Source organism: Mytilus trossulus, chromosome 5, assembly GCF_036588685.1.
Source record: "Mytilus trossulus isolate FHL-02 chromosome 5, PNRI_Mtr1.1.1.hap1, whole genome shotgun sequence".
NCBI classification, from domain to species: domain Eukaryota; kingdom Metazoa; phylum Mollusca; class Bivalvia; order Mytilida; family Mytilidae; genus Mytilus; species Mytilus trossulus.
Window position 1 is genome coordinate 18113224 of NC_086377.1, and position 21776 is coordinate 18134999.

The 21776-nt window shown below is 33.5% G+C and overlaps 3 protein-coding genes across 4 annotated transcripts; 1 reads left to right on the top strand and 2 right to left on the bottom strand.

Annotated features, from left to right (window-relative positions):
- On the bottom strand, nucleotides 1-2621 carry LOC134719476 (trichohyalin-like). The gene is made up of 2 exons (XM_063582466.1): nucleotides 2401-2621; nucleotides 1-1729 (listed from the first exon to the last, which is right to left on the bottom strand). The coding sequence occupies exon 2, from the start codon at nucleotides 1676-1678 to the stop codon at nucleotides 47-49; it is 1632 nt and encodes a 543-aa protein (XP_063438536.1). The 5' UTR covers nucleotides 1679-1729; nucleotides 2401-2621; the 3' UTR covers nucleotides 1-46.
- Nucleotides 2622-3255: 634 nt separating this feature from the next.
- On the bottom strand, nucleotides 3256-6342 carry LOC134719477 (TNF receptor-associated factor 3-like). The gene is made up of 3 exons (XM_063582468.1): nucleotides 6235-6342; nucleotides 5155-5766; nucleotides 3256-4008 (listed from the first exon to the last, which is right to left on the bottom strand). Exons 1-3 carry the CDS (start codon nucleotides 6327-6329, stop codon nucleotides 3699-3701), a joined length of 1017 nt encoding a protein of 338 aa, XP_063438538.1. The 5' UTR covers nucleotides 6330-6342; the 3' UTR covers nucleotides 3256-3698.
- Nucleotides 6343-7524: 1182 nt separating this feature from the next.
- Nucleotides 7525-15801, top strand: LOC134718618 (plancitoxin-1-like). Of its 2 annotated transcripts, none has more exons than XM_063581255.1 (7): nucleotides 7525-7617; nucleotides 8671-8845; nucleotides 9211-9289; nucleotides 9909-10070; nucleotides 12482-12813; nucleotides 13851-13979; nucleotides 15634-15801. In XM_063581255.1, the coding sequence occupies exons 2-7, from the start codon at nucleotides 8747-8749 to the stop codon at nucleotides 15730-15732; spliced, it is 900 nt and encodes a 299-aa protein (XP_063437325.1). In that variant the 5' UTR covers nucleotides 7525-7617; nucleotides 8671-8746; the 3' UTR covers nucleotides 15733-15801. The 2 variants fall into 2 exon arrangements, with proteins under 2 accessions (XP_063437325.1, XP_063437324.1); XM_063581254.1 differs by lacking the exon at nucleotides 7525-7617 and adding an exon at nucleotides 7738-7915.
- The last annotated feature ends 5975 nt before the right edge of the window (nucleotides 15802-21776 follow it).

The window sequence follows — 21776 nt, forward strand, 5'->3', positions numbered from 1 at the left end:
TATAATTTTTAAAGGTATTCTCTGGATATAGAAACGTATGTTCAGTTTAATTTGATACTGTGACATTTTGCCTTATATCTTCTGAATTATCTTGTATATTTCCACTATGTAAAGACTTCTCAGTTGCTGTAACACTCAAATTGTCATAATCCTTTTCTTTTTTCTTTCGTGATTTTGCTCCATCCGTTTTAACCTTACCTATCAGACCTCGTTTTGGTATTTTAGGAAGCGTTAAGGCAGTGGCACGTGGTGTGTTTCGATTACTAACAGTTTCCATGACTCTTGCTTGGTCCTTCACATTCTTAACGATATTTTGATGATGTGATACATCTTGATCACGTGATTGTTCATGTGTATCTGTTTCTCTGGGTTCGACGTCGAAGGACTGGACGGATCTCTTGAAAACTTCCTTCTTTAATCCTTCGATCTTTTGGACATGTAAAAGCCAAGCCTTTCTTTCATTATATTTGCGTTTTTCAATTTCTTGAAAACGTTTTTGTGATGCTTCGAACTCTTCTTCTCTTTTGTGTTCCAACTCTTGCATGCGATGAAGAAATGCTTCCTGTTCTCGTTGTTTCGTCTCTTCAAGGTGACTAACTCTGTTTTTCAATTTTTCAACGTTCTTTTGTTTTTGTTTCTCGATTTCAAGAATTCTTTGTTGTAACGCATCATTTTCCGTTTGGTATTCTTTATCCTTTCTTTGTAACATTCGACAAAAAGCAAAATTGTTCGCTCTCCGTCTTTTTTCAAATTCAACCATTCTTCTTTTAAGCATTAAATTATCAGTCTTTTTCTTTTTCTCTATTTTTCTAATCTGTGTTTGAATTTCGTCCCTATAACTTTGTTCTAGTTCCCTTTCGTCATTTTTCCTTGTTAACTTCCGTTCCAAAAGCCTCTGCCACTGAATTTCTTCCATTCGAATATGAGTCGTGATTGGTTCAAGATTACGTATTGTCCCTATTATTCGACTATTTTGTTGTTCAAATGGTTCATGCTTCCAAGTGTAAGGCACTATTCTTCTACCGGTGTCAGTGATTTCTTCATCATTATCGTTTGCACAATTCGTTTCCTTTGCCTCAGTAAGCTGATTTTTTGTGAGTTTACTCCGTTCATTATTGCGCGGGTCTTTCTCGTGTTCGTCAACAGCTGGTATTGGAGAGCTACTGTGTTTGCTCCGTTCATTGCGCGGGTCTTTCTCGTGTTCGTCAACAGCTGGTATTGGAGAGCTACTGTGTTTGCTCCGTTCATTGCGCAGGTCTTTCTCGTGTTCGTCAACAGCTGGTATTGGAGAGCTACTGTATACAGATTCCTTTCTGTCTTGATTGTTCTTCTCGTTTATGTTTTCTTTAATTTCTTCATCTTTGACGTTCATATTTTCTTCTTGTCCTGTCGCCACTTTATGAGGTCTTTTCACAAATCCACTATCAACAAAGTCGTTTCTATTCTTTCCATTTACGTTTTCTTTTGATTTCTTATATTTTTCGTCAGTATTTTTGTCTTTTCGTTCCACATGTGGGTATCTAGATTCCGGATTATCTATACTCGCGTTTGTTGAACTGATAACATTTTCTTGGTTCGTTATGTCGTCGTTCAAATGCGTTCTTCTGTTATCTTCCTTTTCATGTTCTTCTTTTTTCTTTCCTGTTTCCACGTTTCTTGTTTCACTTTGATCGCTCATTTTGTTTCAATATTGACTTTCATCTTATTCGGTTAAAATAATGTGTATTCTCTGGATAAAATAAATAATTTGTTAAAAAATTGCTGCATTCACTAGAATAGGATTCGTTTAATTTGTAAACTCATTTTTTTGTTTGTATTGCCTTTATAGTTTGTTTTCAAATCAATTCGCCTAATACTTGATGTTTACGGGAAAATGAATAGATTGTTTTACACTCGGTTAATAAATTGATTGGTTGATGTTTAATGCCACTTTAAATACTATCGCGCTATTTCGTGTCGGTCAGTTTGTATTGTTGGAGGAAGCCGGAGTGCTTAGAGGTAACCATGCACCGACTGTCGTTAAAAATAAATGACAATCATAGTCATTTAAGATTGCGACCTATCCCATGTGGGATTCAACTCACAACCTCGGTGTTGACTGTCTATAGTGATACAGTAGTTGAAACTCGGAACGATTTAGAGGTTGAACTATCATGTGGATACTCGCCTCTTGGTGAGGAATCTTTGTTGACCTTAATGTCTTTTGTTCAAAGTATATTTTCTTTATCCCAAAACACATATGATAAATTTCAAATTTTTAATTCGAATGCATTCTGAATTAAATATTAACTTTATGAATGTTGATCTTCCAAAGCAACACCAACAAAGACGAATAAATAATTAAAATCGGGACACAAGTAGAAAAAAAAAATAGTTTCATCATTAATAACAGGTGCTTACCTCTTAAATCAAGTCCATATCTTTATAGTCTTTGATTAGATTCGTTGATAGTGAAAATATACAGCACAAAGCTAGAGCGATTAAATTTTGTCAAACGTTTAGTAACATAAGCAACATAATTCTATGTATAATTGAAATGCATAGTATCGATCTTTCAAAAATTAGGTACAATTACAAAAACCAATAACTTTCCTAAGTCAAAAAGACAATTATAGTAAAATTAAAAAACACAGATGTTTTCTGCAATTAAAGCAATTTGAAACTAAATATTATGTATTTGTTGGACGTAGTTTTTTAAACAAAAAGCAATTATAGTTGACTAGATATTTTAAAAGTACATTCGAGACATTTAAAAATAATTTCCTCATTACGCTTTTGTTTATGTTACCCTATTCAGCTTATCTAGAGACCAAATGTTACATGATGACAAGTGGCAAGTATTACACGATTATGAATTAATTCAAAATTTTCGAAAAGATATTTTCGCAAAGAAGATCGAGCAAGAAGAAAGAAGCCACCAAAAAAGGTTACGGTGACCTACAAATGTATAGTTGGTATTCTTCTATGTAATTTATTCTCATGCGTTGTGCTTTTTATATGTATGGTATTTACTAAAATCTTGTTTGCGACAGCCTATAGAATTGTAGATCTTTATTCCTATATCGATACTATTGCATTTCAATAGCAGTTGCAATTCCCTATCCGTTATTCTAGCTGACACACTTTGTAGAAATCATTATTGTTTGTTAACGTATTATCACGTCCGGACTATGCATGAATATTTGCCGCTGAACATTAAACGAAACAAATTTAGTCGATCATCCACTGTGTATCTAAAATTGAAAACGCAAAGAAGAAGACAATGCCTTAGGTCATTATTTAATTAGTTATAAATAGTATACAAATATAATTTGATATTGCATTTAACTTTGGATGAACTATAGAAGAACAATGACATTTTCTGAGGACAGACTTATCCCAAACACAAAAAAAAACAAGAATGTGCCCCCAGTACACAGATGCCCAACTCGAACTATCATTTTCTATGTTCAATGGAATTGGGGTAAACACTCTAATTTGTCATTATAATAAGAAAGATCATATCGAAGGGAACATGTGTACTAAGTTTCAAGTTGATTGACTTCAATTCCATCAAAAACTATCTTGACCAAAAACTTTAACTTTAAGCGGGACAGACAGATGAACGGACGAACGGACGGACGCACAACCCAAAAAACGTAATGCCCCTCTACTTTTGTAGTTGGGGCATGAAAGTAAAAAAAATACGTAGTGTCTTATTAGGGTTTGATAGTACTTTTCATATGATGAGTGGTCATTTTGTCATTTTTCATTCGGACCTTGATTACACTTTTATGTCTTTGCCATGTTAAGTGGCCGTCTTTGTTTTTTCTTTCTTTTGCTGAAAGTTTTCTTTGAAAAGCATCTTTTTCCTCCCTTATTTTTCTCTCTATTTGCAAAATTCTTTGTTCAGAGTTATATCTATTTTCCTGTTGTTTTTGTTCAATGTCCTGTATTTTTCTGTATAAACTGTGCCTTTCTGCCACTTTTCGACTTTCGATTTGTTCCAGTTTTTTTCGTGTAATTTCCCTAAAATATAAAATATAAGGTTAATTAATTAATAGTAGCGGTATATCTTTATGAATAGGTCTGAAGTATACACAATTTGAATACTTTTACCTGAAGTTTTGTGCAAATGTCGCCAATTCAACGTTAAAGGGGCTAGTGCCGAGTTCCTCTTTATGCACTTCATTTCTAGCCAATCAAAATTACAGATTTCCAGTAGATTATAAATCTTCATTATGTGATACCCGATGTAGTATGATTGTCCATGAGACAATTCTTCACAAGAAAACAAATTGTAACGGATAGTAGTTCCTTCATAATACAAGTTCCAAAAGGAAAAATCATTCTGGAATATCATTTATTAGGAATAAATATTACAGTATATGTTACTAACGGAATGAATGGTAAAGAATATTTATTCCAACAGGAATAGATATTATAACAATGTTTATAAAAAAGTTTCCATTGGAACGTCTGTTAGGTGGAACAAATACAAAATGTACATACGTTGACACAATGACATAGAAATTAAAACCCATTTAGGTCACCGTACGACCCTCAACAATGAGCAAAACCCCATACCACATAGTCAGTTATAAAAGGCACGCAAATGACAAATGTAAAACAGTTGAACGAGAATGATAGGCAAAATAAAAAAAATAGAGAAAAGGGCGTAAAACATTGCAAAATAACGAAATGTCGCGTACAGAAAAACGAGGTGACCAAATATAAAGAATAGATAATGATAAGCAAAATGAAAAAAAGAATAGAAACAGAGATCGAAAACAATTCAATTAAAGTCATGAGAGATCCCAAACCAGACCTCCAAACAAAAAGAAGAAAAAATACTTTGATGTATGACATGTTTGTTTTTCGTTAATTTTATGTACATAAATAATGCCGTTAGTTTTCTGGTTTGAATTGTTTTACATTTGTCATTTCGGGGCTTTTTATCGCTGACTATGCGGTATGGACTTTACTCAATGTTGAAGGCCGCACGGTGACTATAGTTGTTAATTTCGGTGTCATTTGGTCTTTTGCGGAGAGTTGTCTCATTTGCAATCGTACCACATCTTCTTTTTCTATATTTTGTAAGTTCAACGAATTAAAAATATTGTTTTTAATACCCGATTTTATTTAAACATAAAATATAATAATGATAATTCAGACCTTTTTTTCTGCTTTACATTTTCAATATCTTCCAGTCTTTGATAGAAGCTGCCTCTGTTGTGATATTCGTGCTGCAATGCAATCGCAGGCAATCTGTCCGTTTTCCTGTCGTTAATATCCGTAAGTGGTCGGTAATAGTCGGAACGAGAAGTGTTTGATTCTAAACATGTTAACGGGGGTAACGTTTGTGCGCTTTGTCTATCTAACACATTTTGTCTCTTAATCTTCTCCATTTTCTTTATCCTTCGTTGAACAACCTCCTTTTTTAAATGGTGTATTTTGTTAACCTCATTGACTACTTTGTGATACTCTATTAGATCGTCCGTTGATAACGAGTCTCTCTCAGTACTAACGCTTGATTCTGACGAAGGATGTGAATCGGCTACATGATGTTTCAGCCTTTCGAGTCTCCCTTTCCATGCACACATAGAAGACTCACATCGTACATATTTGCTCTCTATTATGTTTCTCAAATCTGTATTATCACTGTACGAAGCGTGCACTCCACATGTAGGGCAAGTTTTGTTACCTCGTTTAGTCCATTCTTTGATGCATGACAGGCAATATAAATGTCCGTTACAACATTGCTGAGGTTGATTCAAAATAAGTCGACTGAAAAATTAAAAAAAAATGATCAAAAGTTGGGATACTAAATAAAATAAAAAAGAGTGCGCACGCTGAAATGTCTCGGCTGCCTTACTAACCATGATAGATATTTGTATATAACCCTTACGCCAAATTGGTGAGACTCTATTCAGTGGCTCCAAATAATTCGAAATCATGGCTAGTGAAATAACAAAAACCTTCTTGTTTTTATCATGCAAGTGCAACAAATACTGCGGATTTATATTTGCCATACACATGCAAGGAAAGATATTAATACAATTGTTTACAAATATTCTCTCAGCAAGACTCGTTTGAATATTGACATGAAACAATAAAAAGTATTTGCTAGTCTCATCCTTTCGTTTTCATATAATCTTGTTTATAGTAGTTCTAATTAATAGTCCTTCTCTCATGGCTAAATCAAAGTGTTAACTGATTTAGTTCAGAAATTATAGTTCTAATTAAGAATCTTACCAAATAGAACATTTATACTCTAGTCTTTCTCTTTTAGAAAGGTCCAGGAATATCTCGTTATCATGTCCTCCAACGTCAACCAACGTTTCATCCATTTATATCACGAACCCTGAGCGAATCAAATCACATTAGTACTAAAACAAACCGGTCCTAACTATAACATTGTGTTTGTGTAATCATCGATGAAGAGTTAGTCCAATAGTCCTTCCCTCATGGCGAAATACATTATTGTTCCATCATCAGTTGTGGTTTCTGCGCATCAAAATAAACTTAATGCACTTGCTTGACCTTTAGACGAATTAAAAATCCAATAGAAATCAAAGAATTAACTGATTTAGCTCAGAAATTAGTCTGTTGAAACACAAAACTGAATCCAGATGAAGTTTGTCGTCAAATCAAAACACAAAACTAAACCAAACGAAATAAAACGCTAAAATATTCGTGAATCTAATTTTTCAAAATATTTAGAACACACACAATGAAAGATTGAAAACTCCTCTTTAATAGTTTTAAACAATAACAGAACAATCTTTTGAATATATACATTAAATACTTTATGGGTTCAGAATATAACAAATAACTATCAATTTCAGTTTAAAAAGGTGTAAACGTAATTTGATATTGTATGCACCGTTTCATCTCGGTACTTCTTATTATTATAAACAAATTAAACATAACGTGTTTAACGGTATACTAATTCAAAAGTTGTATATTTGGTGTTTTCCCCCATATAACCCGTCTGATACGGTGATTTCTGTCCGCAATTTATTTTTGTCCGATAATTTTGCTTTTTGTCCGCTTTTGCTTTTGTCCGTTGCTTTTTATTCGCGACACTTATGCTTTTTGTTCGACTATTTTGCTTTTTGTCCGACTATTTTGCTTTTTGTCCGACACTTTTTACTTCCGGGCGAGAAAAGACTACCAAACCAACTATAAACTTATTTACTACAAAATTGGTTGAGCATGGCGAAGACAGCGAAATACGCTTATGAAAAGGAGGTTATGTTGTACAGGGGCAGAAATTGTGCTTTACAACATCCCATCTATAATTACGAAAATGTTAAAGTATTGAGCGTGGCACAGACATTTTAGCATAACATGGTTGCGTATTTACACATCCACTCAACAAAAAGGACGACATCCTAAGGGCACGACACCCTAAAGGGGGGGAGGGGGCTCGATCCAGTCATAATGCAGTGATTCCTTATATATCAATCAATTTTTCCCATAAAAAGGGGAGGAGACGTTTGAGATGATTTCATTGGCCCAGTGTATCTTGGAGATTTGAAAAAAAATAATAGTTAGGATCAGCTCAAATTTAATTAGTGACAACACTTCCCTTATCATAAGTCGACCGACTTTACTCTTTGAAATTTGAAAAAGGTAAGTACAGACTAAATATATAAACGAGCGAAAAACCGCTTTCACATTTACACAAGGAAATAATTTATTTGTAATTTCGTCAATGACTAAAAACGAGGAAGTCATATTAAAACATCACATGTGAATTAGTTCCTGTATAAAATGGATGATATGATTTCCGTCAGGTGATAATGGTATTCTGATCGATGACTTTAGTGTACATTTAATGAACGATGTTTGTGCTTGTGTTTGTGGGTATGTTTGTTCATACTGTTTTCTGTATGCAGTGCAGATCGCAAACAAATAAACCAGTAGATTGGTAAGATTTAAGTCACATGATAACATTTGAAATTTAATAATATTTTACATTTTCAGTTCTCATTCTTTTTGAACATGTTTAAACACTTTTGTGGTGTCTAAAATAGACAAATCAATTTGTTTGTTTGTTTGTCCGTGTGTGTGCTTTTTTTCCTTTTCCTATACATAAAAAGGATAATACATATCATGATTTTCAACCTATACATTTAGTCAACCTTTTATAGATATTTCATATACATGTAGGTGTATTATTTTGTACCCGAGGGGTCTTTCGTTTTTCATTATACACAACAGCTGTTCCCGAATTAACAGTTCGAAAGTCAACGAAAATGAAATTGAAAAGCATTTCAAACCGAAAATCTTATAAGTGTTGCTAAATACGGCTAACTTAAAGGTAATCTATGCCTGAGTGTAGAAAAACCTGAATAGTCTGGTAACCTTTTAGTAAAATCGCATGTTCAATCCTGCTCAACAAATCGGTCTAACACAAAGACGCCTTAACACGATAACGACGCGTGTAACATTTGGAGCAGGATCAGATTACCCTTTGCGAAGAAACTGATGTAAGTGTTGCTCAGTCTTGAGTTATGTATGTTGTGTTTTGTACACAGTTGTTGTCTATTGATAGTTTTTGTTTTTGCCCTGACATTGTCATTTCGTTTTGGACAAATGAGTTTGATTATTCCTAAAGTATCTTTTGTTTTCTTTTCTAGTATTAAATATGCATTCAGCAAACGTTATATTATATATTTTAAGGTTCATAGTGTACAAGATACCTAAGCTTGGAAGTCATCCTGATCCTATTTTCCAATCTGGGACGGGATTCTATTACATGGACAATGATAATCCTGAGCTGACACCTTCTGACAGAGGATTAGATGTGAAGAATGATGCCTTGTTTCATACACTCGATCAAATCTACAATAACAAGGTATAAAGTTTGATGAAATTTGGTAGATTCTGCATTGTTTCGTATCTTTTGGATCATATAGGAAGGGAGGCATGATATCTCACCAAACCTATTTAACCCGCCGCATTTTGCGCCTGTTCCAAGTCAGAAGGTTATGATCTTTGTTATACTAATTACTTGAAAGCTGTTTAATTCAATTTATTTATTAGTTTATAAGTTAAGTATGACTTTCAATATATTTGAAGTATTTGAATAAACCGTGTTTAACAGTTCAAGGAAACCTTAGATAGTCAGTCATTCACATTGGTGCTACAAGTCCTTTCATTATTATTTTTTTAATGATACGCCAAGATATACACAAATTTGAGGGGTTGGTCTTATTTCAGACAGAAGTTGGCTATTTTATGTATAGCGATCACACACCAGACAATAGAACAGGCAACGACCCAAGAGGACATGCAAAAGGTAAACAGTACAAGCATTTAACATTACATGTTCCAAAGTCTTCTTTTATGTTCCCAGAAATATGATATAGATGGAAATATGCAAAACTGAAAGTTGACACTTATCTCTCAGTATTTCAAAAAGTTGAGATTTTCCGTACAACAATATTTGTTTACAATTTGCCTGTCTTTTCTAAGCTTTATTAAACACAATATGTAGCAAAAAATAATAAGTCAAAACATTTTCTTTTAAAAATTGTAAGTAAACAATTGCAACTTTATAACATGGAGAAGGATAGATGGGTAAAGCGCAAATAGGAAAAAAGAGAGAAAAAAACCAGCTGCGTTCTAACTGTTTTCACCTGCTGGAGTGATGTCCCATCTGTAACTAGGTTTTATTGGAAATTTTCTTTAGTTAATAACCAAACATGATAATAGACATGCATCAGTAGTATATATTTAAAGAATTATATATTCGTAGAAATTTCATGAAGTATTAATTATTTTTAATTCTTAATTTTTATTCAAAACGTATATAGTTGTTGCGTCACTGTAAAGCAAAGTTACATCTGGTTACGGTTAAAAAAAAAATGAAATACTCTTAATATAGCGGACTTAAAATTAATAAATATTTTTTTCAGGAGTTTTGGGATTTGAACAATCAGGTGGATTTTGGATGATACATAGCGCACCACAGTTCCCTCCATTGAGGTCTGATGGCTACAAATGGCAAGAAAAGGCCTCGAAAAATGGACAGACTTTCCTATGTTTATCTTTAGATTACGGGATCTTTAATCGCACAGGTACTCAGTATATAAATGTAAAGTGTAATAATTATAGGTTATCGTCACTGTCTATAGATATCATCATATATGTTGTCTTCAGATATTGTCTCACGTTTTCTCTACGTATATCTTTATTCGTTTCGTGTAAGATATCTTCCACGTGTTGTCTCAAGATGTTATCATACGTGTTGTCTTCCCATATCATAACACGTACGAGTTGTCTTCCGATATCATAACACGTAAGTGTTGTCTTCAGATATCATAACACGTATGTATTGTACAAGATATCGTCACATGCATTGTCGTTTTAAATCGTAAGCATATATTTTCTCCAGATATCGTCTCACGTTTGTCTTCATATATCGTCTCACATTTGTCTTCATATATCGAATCACGTTTGTATTCAGATATCGTCTCACGTTTTTCATCAGATATTGTCTCAAGTTCGTCTTCAGATATTTTCTCACGTTCGTCTTCATATATCATCTCACATTTGTATTCAGTTTCACGTTTGTTTCCAGATATCGTAACTTGCTTTGTCTTCACATGTCGTCTCACCTTTGTCTACAGAAGTCGTCTCACGTTTGTCTACAGATATCGCCTCACATTGGTCTTCAGATATCGTCTCACGTTTGTCGTCAGATATCGTAACTCGCTTTGTCTTCAGCTATCGTCTCATGTTTGTCTTCAGTTTTCGGCTCATGTTTGTCTACAGATATCATAACTCACTTTGTCTACATATATCGTCTCACGTTTGTCTTCAGATATCGTCACTCATTTTGTATTAAGATATCATCTCTAGTTTATCTTCAGATATCGTCTCACGTTTGTCTTTAGATGTCGTCACTCGCTTTGTCTACATATATCGTCTCACGTTTGTCATCAGATATCGTCACTCGCTTTGTTTTCAGATATCGTCCAAGTTTGTCTTCAGATATCGCCTGACGTTTGTCTTCAGATATCACCTCACATTTGTCTTCAGATATCGTCTCACGTTTGTCTTCAGATATTGTCACTCGCTTTGTCTCAGGTATCGCCACTCGCTTTGTTTTCAGATATCGTCTCACGTTTGTCTCCAGATATCGCCTGACGTTAGTCTTCAGATATCACCTCACATTTGTCTTCAGATATCGTCACTCGCTTTGTCTTAAGATATCGTTACTCGCTTTATCTTCAGATATCGTCTCACGTTTGTCTTGATATATCGCCTCACGTTTGTCTATATTTATCGCCTCACGTTTGTCTTTATGTATTATCTCAGATTTGTCTTCAAATATCGTCCCACGTTCATCTTCAAATATCGCCTCACATTTGTCTTCATATATCGCCTCACATTCGTCTTCAGATATCCTCTCACGTTTATCTTCAATTATCCTCTCACGTTTATCTTCAATTATCGTCTCACATTTGTCTTCAAATATCGTCCCACGTTCGTCTTCAGATCTCGTCTCACATTTGTCTACCGATATCGCAGATATCGGCCCACGTTTGTCTTCAGATATCGTCTCATGTTTATCTTCACATATCGTCTCACATTTGTCTTCAGATATCGTCTCACATTTGTCTTCAGATATCGTCCCACGTTTGTCTTCAGATATCGTTACTCACTGTGCTTTCAGATTTCGTCTCACATTTGTCTTCCGATATCTTTTCAGTTTTGGTGATTTTTAATTATCCTCACACGTTTTGTCTCCAGATGTCATTACACGTTTTGTCGTCAGATACCTTAGTTCATTTTGTTGCGAGATGAAAATATCAATAATAGAATTGAGAATGGAAATGGGGAATGTGTCAAAGAGACAATAACCCGACCATAGAAAAAAGTTTACTCTGGTAGTTAAAGATATCGTTATTTCTTTCATTCATGAAAATATGTTAAGATATCTGTATTCATTACATTTTTTTTTAGATATCATTATTAACCTGTCTCGTATGATATTTCTTTATTCTCTATTTATTTGTTAAAGTGTTTAAATATCTTTATTTATTAGTTTTTGTGGTAAATGAGTGCAGATATCTTTATTTATTCATCGTGTATAGATATCTTTATTCATTTGTAAATTTGTTAAGATATCTTTATTCCTTTGTAGTTGAGCTATCTGTCTTCCCTAATTTTGTCTACAAATATGTTATTGTATGCTTTTTGCTGTACGGTTATGCATATACAATGGTAGTTTGTTGGATTCTTAATAATTACCCTCAAATGTTTGATTTTTATTGGTGTATCTGTTGATGGGATTTTGGCTTATTGCTATGAATCTATTACCAACCATTAAGTTTAATTCATTTTTGTTCATATTATATTTCTTGTGTTTAGATATTCTTTGGTCATGATTATTGTTTCAGACGTCTGTGTTTCAATATATGCTCTATTTCAAAAATCTTTTATCTATAATTTTTTAATAGTTTATATTATATCATATTCGCAGGAACGGTGTTCAAATACATTTTCCCGTATATATACGATGTTGGCTTCCCTGCAATGTTCAACAAAGATTATCCAATGTTAAGACTTTTTAGTGTAGACAAAGGTACAAGACAGCTACATGTCCAAAAGGCACCATGGTATGACGTAATAAAACTGCCAACAAAAGAAGGCGTGAGTTTCTTGAGTTTTTCGAAGTATGGAAAATTCGGGAATGATTTATATGATGGCTTATTGTCAAATGAACTTCAACAGGACTTACTAGTGCAGTCATGGATAGCGACACAAAAAACGGCGGGAGATAAGCTACCTTCAAACTGTTCTATTCAGTACAAGGTAAGTGCAGACATGGATACATTAACCCCTATCCAAGTCCCACCAAAAATAAGCTGATGCCAAACCACATTTTAACTGTTACATTAATGGGGCTGCTTCATTTGTTCTAGGTCGGGCTATGCCCGGTTCGCCCTATCACGTGACCGGGTTAAATATGGCTGAAAATAAAACGAGTGGAACCGGCTGATTTAAAGATGGCGACAGAAGTTCAAATTTATACTTTTTTGCTTTCTAAGCTAGGGAATTTAAAAGATGAACCTATTAACAATAAATATATATTTTTAAGATGCAGACTTTTTTTCTGAGGCCTTATTCATCATAAAAACGTTTCTCCGAGATAGTTTTATGAATTTGAAAAAAAAATATAGCATGGCAATTTAATATCGTCGTAGTGGACTAATTAAGTATCATGTATCATACTAGTCTGATTGACAAAAATCAATATTCACCTTTTAAATTCCGATTATTTATCTAAAATTGCACTTTCTGCCATACTTTTATGACCGGCTGATTGCTTGCCGGTTAGTGTACACCGGCGAGAGCGGCGTATGCCTATTAGCGCCGGCGGCTGATTTTACAGCCTATGAAGCGACTGTGCCTATACCGGAAGAGTCAACCGGGCTAAGCCGCTGTGTCAAATCAAGTACTACCATTAAGCACTAGGCAAGTTCAGTCTTGGAGAGGGAGAGTCAGAAATAAAAAAAATATGAAAAATAAAAATAAAAATATATGTGTCCATGGTTCCTAAGCATATTAAACTGGTAATATAACTACATCGTCGTTTAAAACAGTCATCAGCTTTATTTAAAAGAAATGCAGACATATATCTATTCAACAGTCTAACTTCAAAATTTGAATATGAAATTGTCAGAATTAGTCGATTTACTGTTTTCCAAGTATACTCTATTTGGGATGGTCATTATGTTACGTTGCTAAGTTTTTTCCTCTTCAGTATAATAAATTACAGTGAATTATCCATTTAAAAAAAAAAGTCCTATTTATTTAAACAAAATGCAATGAATTTTTAACATTTACAGGTCTACAATGTCAATATAATGAGGTTTCCGGGCAAGAACATAGAGTTTACAACATCTAAAGACCACTCTAAATGGGTTGTCTCTAAAGACAATGGGAACTGGTTGTGTATCGGTGATATAAATAGACAGGTTAGTGGTTAGCTCATTGAAAAGTCAATACGTAAGTAGCCATTTGTAGACCGGTCAAAACTGACATTTTGAGGTACTCACTGAAAGCTGGAACAGACTCCAACCCCGGACTTTGGTCTAAAAGCCTGTCATATGCTTATACATACATAAATAATATATAGACAACATTTATTTGAAATAAAAAGCATGACTTAGACAGTTACAATAAAGCTGTCAACCTGGGACTAGTAGTAAGTTCTGTGTCTAAAATTCTACGAACGCCATCACGAGTTGGTTGACCGTACTGGAATATCTATTTCCGAGATAATAACGGGTATGTTCCTTATGTCGAAACTACAATCCCCTTCCAATATCAGGATTGTGACCTTCTGATTGAAACTATTTGCCAGTTTTGTAAACAAATAAGAAACATGACGGGTGCCACATGTGGAGCTGGAGCTGCTTAACCTTCCGGGACACATGAAATCACTACCAGTCTTTGATGAGGTTCGTGTTGCTTAGTCTTTAGTTTTCTATATTGCATTAATAAAATCATATTTGTGAGTTCTTAATCGCCCAAAACTGAAAAATAGCCGTAAAAACACAGACTATAAAGTCGAGAATCTCAATATAACTTGAGACGACGGCTCTTTAAATTGTAATTTTAAAAGGTTACAACTCTGAAATAAATTTAGGTTTTTCAGTCTGGTAATAACTCACAACATATTCCTCCATATGAAAAAAGTTCAACATTTTTAAAATTTTCATTAAGTATTCAGTATTGTTTTACCTAATATTTTTATTTTCCGTATATAATTTTGTTCTTTGTTCCTTTGCCCCCTCAATTATTCTCTAATATTTGCTAAGTTTTCTGTATTCAATACTTGTTGCCATTTATTTTCTATAATGTATGCTAACATTGCCTATGTAAATTTTAAAATTGCTTGTATGCACATTGAAGGACAAATTTATGTGACGTATAAAAGATTTCTGACGTCAGACACTCAAATAAATCAATGTGTTCGTAGATAGTAAATGTTTTTGTGTTCTGTTAAATTGTTTCATTTAAAATTGATATACGATGATGACTGATGTACCCATATCTTGACTATTTTATTTATTGTGTCTGTAAATTTAACACATCAATGTAAATATAACGGAATTTGATGAGACTGTCATTAAAGTGGGAGGGTTCGCGCTATAGAACCAGGTTTAATCCACCATTTTCTACATTTGAAAATGCCTGTACGTAGTCAGGAATATGACAGTTCTTGTCCATTCGGTTTTTAGCGTTTTGTTATTTGATTTTGCCATGTGATTATGGACTTTCCGAATTGATTTTCCTCTAAGTTCAGTATTTTTTTTATTTTACTTTTTTCTATTCGGGTAACTCAATCCTGACCCTCTTTTTTACTCATGGCATTGTCTGTTTATTCACACTTAAAAGTTTGAATATCATTTGATATCGTTCGCCTATATTTTACAAAAAGATATTACCATTTGCTATATGCAATTAAGTTGAAATAACAGGTTTAATTTTATTTAAAAAAAATGTAAAAAATATAAGTTTCAAATGATAAAGCAATGCTTCTGTATTCTTATTATAGCCCGTTTTCCTCCAGAATGTGTCTTTTGTATGCAGCTGTATATCTTCACTCTAGTGTTTTCATTTTAGAAGCCACAGAAATATAGAGCTGGTGGGCAAGTTTGTTTTCAGAATAAATTTGCTTGGAATAGTTTCAAAAAGATTGTCAAAGACTTTGAAGCATGTTAAGCCTTTGAGTAGTTGTGACAGATTGACTGAAGTACCTATAACGTAACAAAGAAGTGATAGTATGAAGAACATATTTTGTACAGGATTTATTTTGTAATAAAGTATGTGCCTACAATAAAGTTTGATATTTGTGTGTCTTTATGGAAATCATTGCAATACCATGAACAACATTAAATGTATTGGAATGTATCTGTTTCTTAACTTCCGTTTTCAAGCATCGAAATTAACGAGTCCCTAACAAACAATTATCAAGGTTACATATACAGATCATACTCTCTGAATTTGGTTTAAATCCAATAACACTTGAACTTTTTAAAGCAGGAAGATGAAAAAAAGATAAAAAACAAACTTCCCGATAAACGAATTGTTAAGTACTAAAAAGTAAAATCACAAAAATATTGAACTCCGAGGAAAATTCAAAACAGAAAGTCAAAAATCAAATTGCAAAATCAAATAATAAAACACATCAAACGAATGAACAACAACTGACATATTCCTGACTTGGTACAGGCATTTTCAAATGTAGAAAATGGTGCATTGTACCTGGTTTTGTAGCGCTAAACCTCTCACTTGTGTGACAGTAGCATTAAATTCCATTATATTGACTACGATGCGGAATGTATAGATCTGTATATTAACTTCTGTTTTCAAGCATCATAATTAACGAGCCTCGAACAAACAATTATGAAGATTGCATCTACAGATAATATGTGTTAGTCTCTCTGTGTTTATGGTTGATATCCATTAACACTTGAATTATTTAAAGCAGGAAGATAAAACAAGGCATAATACCAAACTTCCCGGGAAATAAATTGTTTATAATTTGTTAAGATCATATCTGCTATTGGCTATTTTTATATTGAGTGAGAATTGTGTATACGCAGCTAATTTACAAAAGTCAAGACTGAGTGATTTGAAAAAAGTAAACTAATAAAAATACCTAACTCAAAGGAAATTCTAAAACGGAACTTTCTTCAATTTAATTTAATCCAATGGCAAAATCATAAGATCAAACTCATTAAACAATTGTGGAAAATATGCCTGACTTGGTACCTGTACCAAGTCAGGAATATGACAGTTCTTGTCCATTCGTTTTTGATGCGTTTTGTTAAATGATTTTGCCATGTGATTATGGACTTTCCGAATTGATTTTCCTCTAAGTTCAGTATTTTTGTGATTTTTCTTTCTTTTTTTTTGGTACAGACATTTCCTCGTGTAGAAAATACTGGTTTAAAACTCTCAGGTGTATGACAGTGATATACAATTCAATATTGTTGACAACAACGATTTAACAAGACAAACAGAAATAAAAGTTACAAATATCAAAATTGGGGCTCACCGGTCAAGTTCGAATTATTAAATACCAGCGCGAACGAGAATAATGCCACATTAACTCGGTGATTTAGGATAAGTTAAACTTGTATCTCAAACGTTAACACTACTATAACGCGGTTTCCTTTAACATTGTTAACGTCACCATATCTTTTGTTAACGTTGTTCTATTGTTATGAAATATGTTACTAAATTGAGTTTAGATTATACAATCAAACAAAACAGACGTTGTTGATTAAACACCACCACATATAAACATATTCATGAATTGGCACAGACACGTAAGGAAGACAAATCTTTCGTTTGTTTTTATCTACTTCAATGGTTACATGAGGTATGTAATCCCTTTTTATATCTCCTATTGTCTTGGAATCAATGGTAAAGTTAAGATGATTGCAAATCTACGCATAACATATGGCGTTAGGTCATTGTATCAACACAAATTAAATGATGCTTAAAGCTAAATATTACATAAATAATAACAAAAAAACTGCATAAACCATTTGATGTCGGGACCAAACAATGAGACAGCAATTATGGGACGTAATAAGGTCAGCACATGGACATAGAAAAGTACATACAGTTTTGAAACATCCTACTAGTCCAGTGGACAGTAAATGCTACATAGAAATGATAATAGAAGGACACCTATTAAATTTGTATCTTGCATTCAGGAAACAGTAGCTTAACTGTATCAATTCATGAATATGGCAGTTGTTAAATAGTCCGCTTCCATGAATGCTTGCTCTTGTTTTTGTTGCACCTAAGTGTTGTTGATGTTCCTTTGTTTCCTTCTCCTTTGACTGGTGTATTTTTTCCCGGTTTTATTTTTTTTTATTTTAATTAAATTGTAACCCGCATTTGTTTTCTCTAAATCGACTTATGACATCTGAACAGCGGTATACTACTGTAGCCTTTATATATAAATAGAGCAAAGAACAAATCGATATAATAAACATAATCTGTGAAAATTTCAACAAATATCCCAAAATAAATGAATACACCATCTACCATGCAACATCAAACTTAATTTAATAGTCACAATCGGGAATAGGAAAATTCCAATTACAGACTAAAAGACTATCCAAGTATTTAAAGATTCAAGACTGTAAATATACGCGGCTAGTGAGTTAAGAATATGACCGTATAACTTAAGTATTACGTTCAGTTATTCCCCATTATAACTCTGTAAGAGCAGTTTTTCATAAAGATCATCATCAGTGGAATATGAACAAATTGTGTTAACATTTATGAGTGTAATGTTTCAACTTATATATGTAATTTCCATACGTTTGACAAATTGTATGTTTTGAGGAACTAGGAGTTTACAATTTGAAAATTGAAATCGTCACTTGTTCCATAGATTCTTTATTTAGGTTGTCAGATATGACCTTGATCTTTCGGAATTATCCTTAATCTTAAACATACTGGGATAAATGAGATCTAAACATTCATTGAGGTGTTGGTTTTTGTGTGAGAGGACATTACCAATATATCTACAAAAGATATAAAAGAACCCTTCATGATAACTGTTTTTGTTTTTTAGGAGATTATTTGTAAGGTTACAAACGAAATCGCTTCTACACTTATGGTACCACATGTGAAGCAGGGTCTGCTTACTCTTCCGGTGCACCTGTTATCGCCACTTGTTTTTGTTTGGCTCAATTTTTTGTGTTTTATCTTGTTTGTTTTGTATACTTCTGTTTGTTGATTCAACATATGCAATTCGATGCGATTGAGTTGGAATCGAACGAACTTGCGGGTTCGAACTTTTAATTGAAGCAATAGCAGACTGATGCGACTTTATGTGAACGACATGAACTACTTTGCAACCAATGTCCCCCTTTTGTTTTTATTCGTCAACTTCAGTGCCTCAAAGTCAGGAATAGGACATTTTTTTAAATTTTTATTCCCTTGAATATAGACCAACTTGTTGTTTTGTCGTGTTTTTTAAAAAGGCTTTTCCCATTTTGAGTTAATCATCGATTTTGTTATTTTATTTGTTGATACTCTTTTTCCTTTTCAAGCATTTGAAGGTTTGTCCGTGACTTGTTAAACAATACACTTAATTGGACGGGGAATTCGCTTAATAGGATGAGGAGTTTATATGTCAAGAAAGAAAAGTATATTTCTTTCAGATGTTTCACTAATGCACACATGAGAACAAAATTCATTACCCAAAACCCAAAACTACAATATCAAAGTCAAGCTTTATAGAACAGTTTTATGAAAACCTATTCCTGCAAACAAAAGTATATTAAAGTTATTTAAGTGACATTAGTTAATCACATCACTCTGAAATTGATTAAAGTGTAAATCCTCATAATAAAACAAGGGCTTTCTTGAAAAAAATCTAGGTCCCTAGTAAAATTCAGTTCTAGTTAAACGTATCGCCGCAAAATTAAGTTATTGTACAATATTTTGGAAAATATCAGAATCTTCATAAATCAGTCTCACTAACTAATGAATTATTTAATATTAAATAAACATCGACAAAAACTAAGTGCCAATAAAATCGCAACACTTGTAAGAGTTCTAAAATGGTAAAGTTAAAATCATCCCTTCGTTAATTTTACGGACGCCATCACGAGTTGGTTGACCGTTATGGAATAACCGTTTCACAAATGATATCGGATATGTTCTTTTTGTCGTAACTACTATCCCTTTCCCTTTCATGAATGTGATCTACCGAATCAGACTATTAACCGGATTTGTTATTACATAAGCAACACGACGGGTGCCACATGCGGAGCAGGATATGCTTACCCTTCCGAAGCACCTGAAATCACCCCCAGTTTTTGATGGGATTCATGTTGTTTATTCTCTAGTTTTCTATGTTTTGTCATGATTACTATTGTTTGTCTGTTTGTCTTTTTCATTTTTAGCCATGGCGTTGTCAGTTTATTTTCGATTTATGAGTTTGACTGTCCTTTTGGTATCATGCGTCTCTTATTTGTAAATTTCAAATATTAAGAAAAAATATATAAATATTTGTTTTAAAATGATTACCTATATACATTATATAGATCGGTTTGAAAATGAATTGTGAGACTTCCTCAAATAACTTAACGCTTCAATGATTTTAGAAAAATCGTAACTTGCTTGGTTACAGAAAAGAGGAGAGAGTCGAGTGCATTGTTATGTTACGCACAGGTGATTTTCTCATGTTTGGTTTGAAAGCCCTACTTAAGTATTAAAATTTTCCATCCTTTTTCGTAAGCTACTTCAATAAACTAAGACGTAGTTGCCTAAACTTGCAGACTTTACAAGATACATGAAGTTTGGGGCATGGTACAAGGAGGCATTTCAAGTCGTGAAATTTCTCGCAAAATGAAGTGTTCGGCCTCAACAATTACCAAACTCATCCAAACCAACCACACTTGGTCTGTGAATAATAGGCCATGTCCCGGAAGACAGAGTGCAACTTCTGCCCAAAAATGTTCGATGTATTTGTCTTCAGCACGTTCGAGATTGTTTCCGTACGACTGTCCAATCAGTATGAGAGACTGTCGGCGTCCATGGGAGACAAATCGGACCACACACGGTAAGATGCGGTTTGCCCAGCAGTGGGTTAAGAGCAAGGCTATTTCTGTGGTAACATGCTAACAGCAATAAGAGACCAAAACCGCCTTAGATGGACACATAGGTAATGGCCAACTTTCTTATTAACGGACGAATAAAGATCACATCTTCGCCGTAGTGATTGACGAACTTGTGTGTGAAGGAGCTACATTGAGGAAGTTGTATGGCCGACTGTTATACCGTTTATGGCTTGACATCGTGATGTTAATATTTTTCAAAAAGATAACGCTCGTGCACACTCCGCTGTACTCACAGATGCTTCAATCATTGACAACCATATAAAGACATTATCATGGCCATCCCTTTCTCATGATTTAATCCAATTAGACAAGCCGTAAGACGACGACAGCAACCACCAAATACGCCGTGCCAACATGAAATTGCACGGTCGAAAAAATGGACAAAAATTACACACCACCGTATTCGACGTCTTTCAGGACAATGCTCCGTTGTTAAAGAGATTGCGTTACAGCACGCAGTGGACACAATAGTTATTAAAGATGTTTGCTCCTCCATCGTTGATTTTTTCCCCAGGTTTTCGAAATCCTCTTGTTTTGTCATTAAAAAAATTGCCCACTAATCCCTACTTTTCTTTTCATAATCTTATTACATTAAGTTTGAAAAAACATATTTCAAAATTTTATAAAATTTTTGTTATTTTTTCATAGTTTTTGAAACAAAGAAGGTGTCATTGTCAAATGTAAGAAAAATCTGGAGAGAATTATTTCCCGCCAAATATTCAATGACTTGTATCTCAAAAACGAGCACATGGACCGCCATTTTTTTCTTTTTTTATATTCTTTCAATTCATAATTGTCTTTTAAAAAGCTTGTTATTTTTTACAGAGTAGCAAATATCCTTAAGACTGTGAGTTAGTGAATTGTAGCGTTGTGTTGCATTAACGTATTGTATTCGAATTGTGTTAATTGAGCATTTTAGTTTGACCTTTATCTTCAGATAAACACATAAAATATCATTTACAATTATTGTAATGAAAGTATTACTGTGTATAAAAACTTTTTTGCGTGTTCATGTGCACTCAGTATATTAAATTTTAAATCAACACCGACACATATAGTAAATACATTTCAATACGTCAACATAACTGCAATGATACTATTTATAGCATT

Coding starts and splice junctions, on each gene's coding strand:
- LOC134719476 (XM_063582466.1), bottom strand. CDS start 1,678: ATGAGCGATCAAAGTGAAACAAGAAACGTGGAAACAGGAAAGAAAAAA.
- LOC134719477 (XM_063582468.1), bottom strand. CDS start 6,329: ATGGATGAAACGTTGGTTGACGTTGGAGGACATGATAACGAGATATTC. Junction 5,767..6,234: donor GAGTATAAATGTTCTATTTG/GTAAGATTCTTA, acceptor TTAATTTTTCAG/TCGACTTATTTTGAATCAAC. Junction 4,009..5,154: donor AATGTAAAGCAGAAAAAAAG/GTCTGAATTATC, acceptor TTTATATTTTAG/GGAAATTACACGAAAAAAAC.
- LOC134718618 (XM_063581254.1), top strand. CDS start 7,830: ATGTTTGTGCTTGTGTTTGTGGGTATGTTTGTTCATACTGTTTTCTGT. Junction 7,916..8,670: donor ACAAATAAACCAGTAGATTG/GTAAGATTTAAG, acceptor ATATATTTTAAG/GTTCATAGTGTACAAGATAC. Junction 10,071..12,481: donor CGGGATCTTTAATCGCACAG/GTACTCAGTATA, acceptor TCATATTCGCAG/GAACGGTGTTCAAATACATT.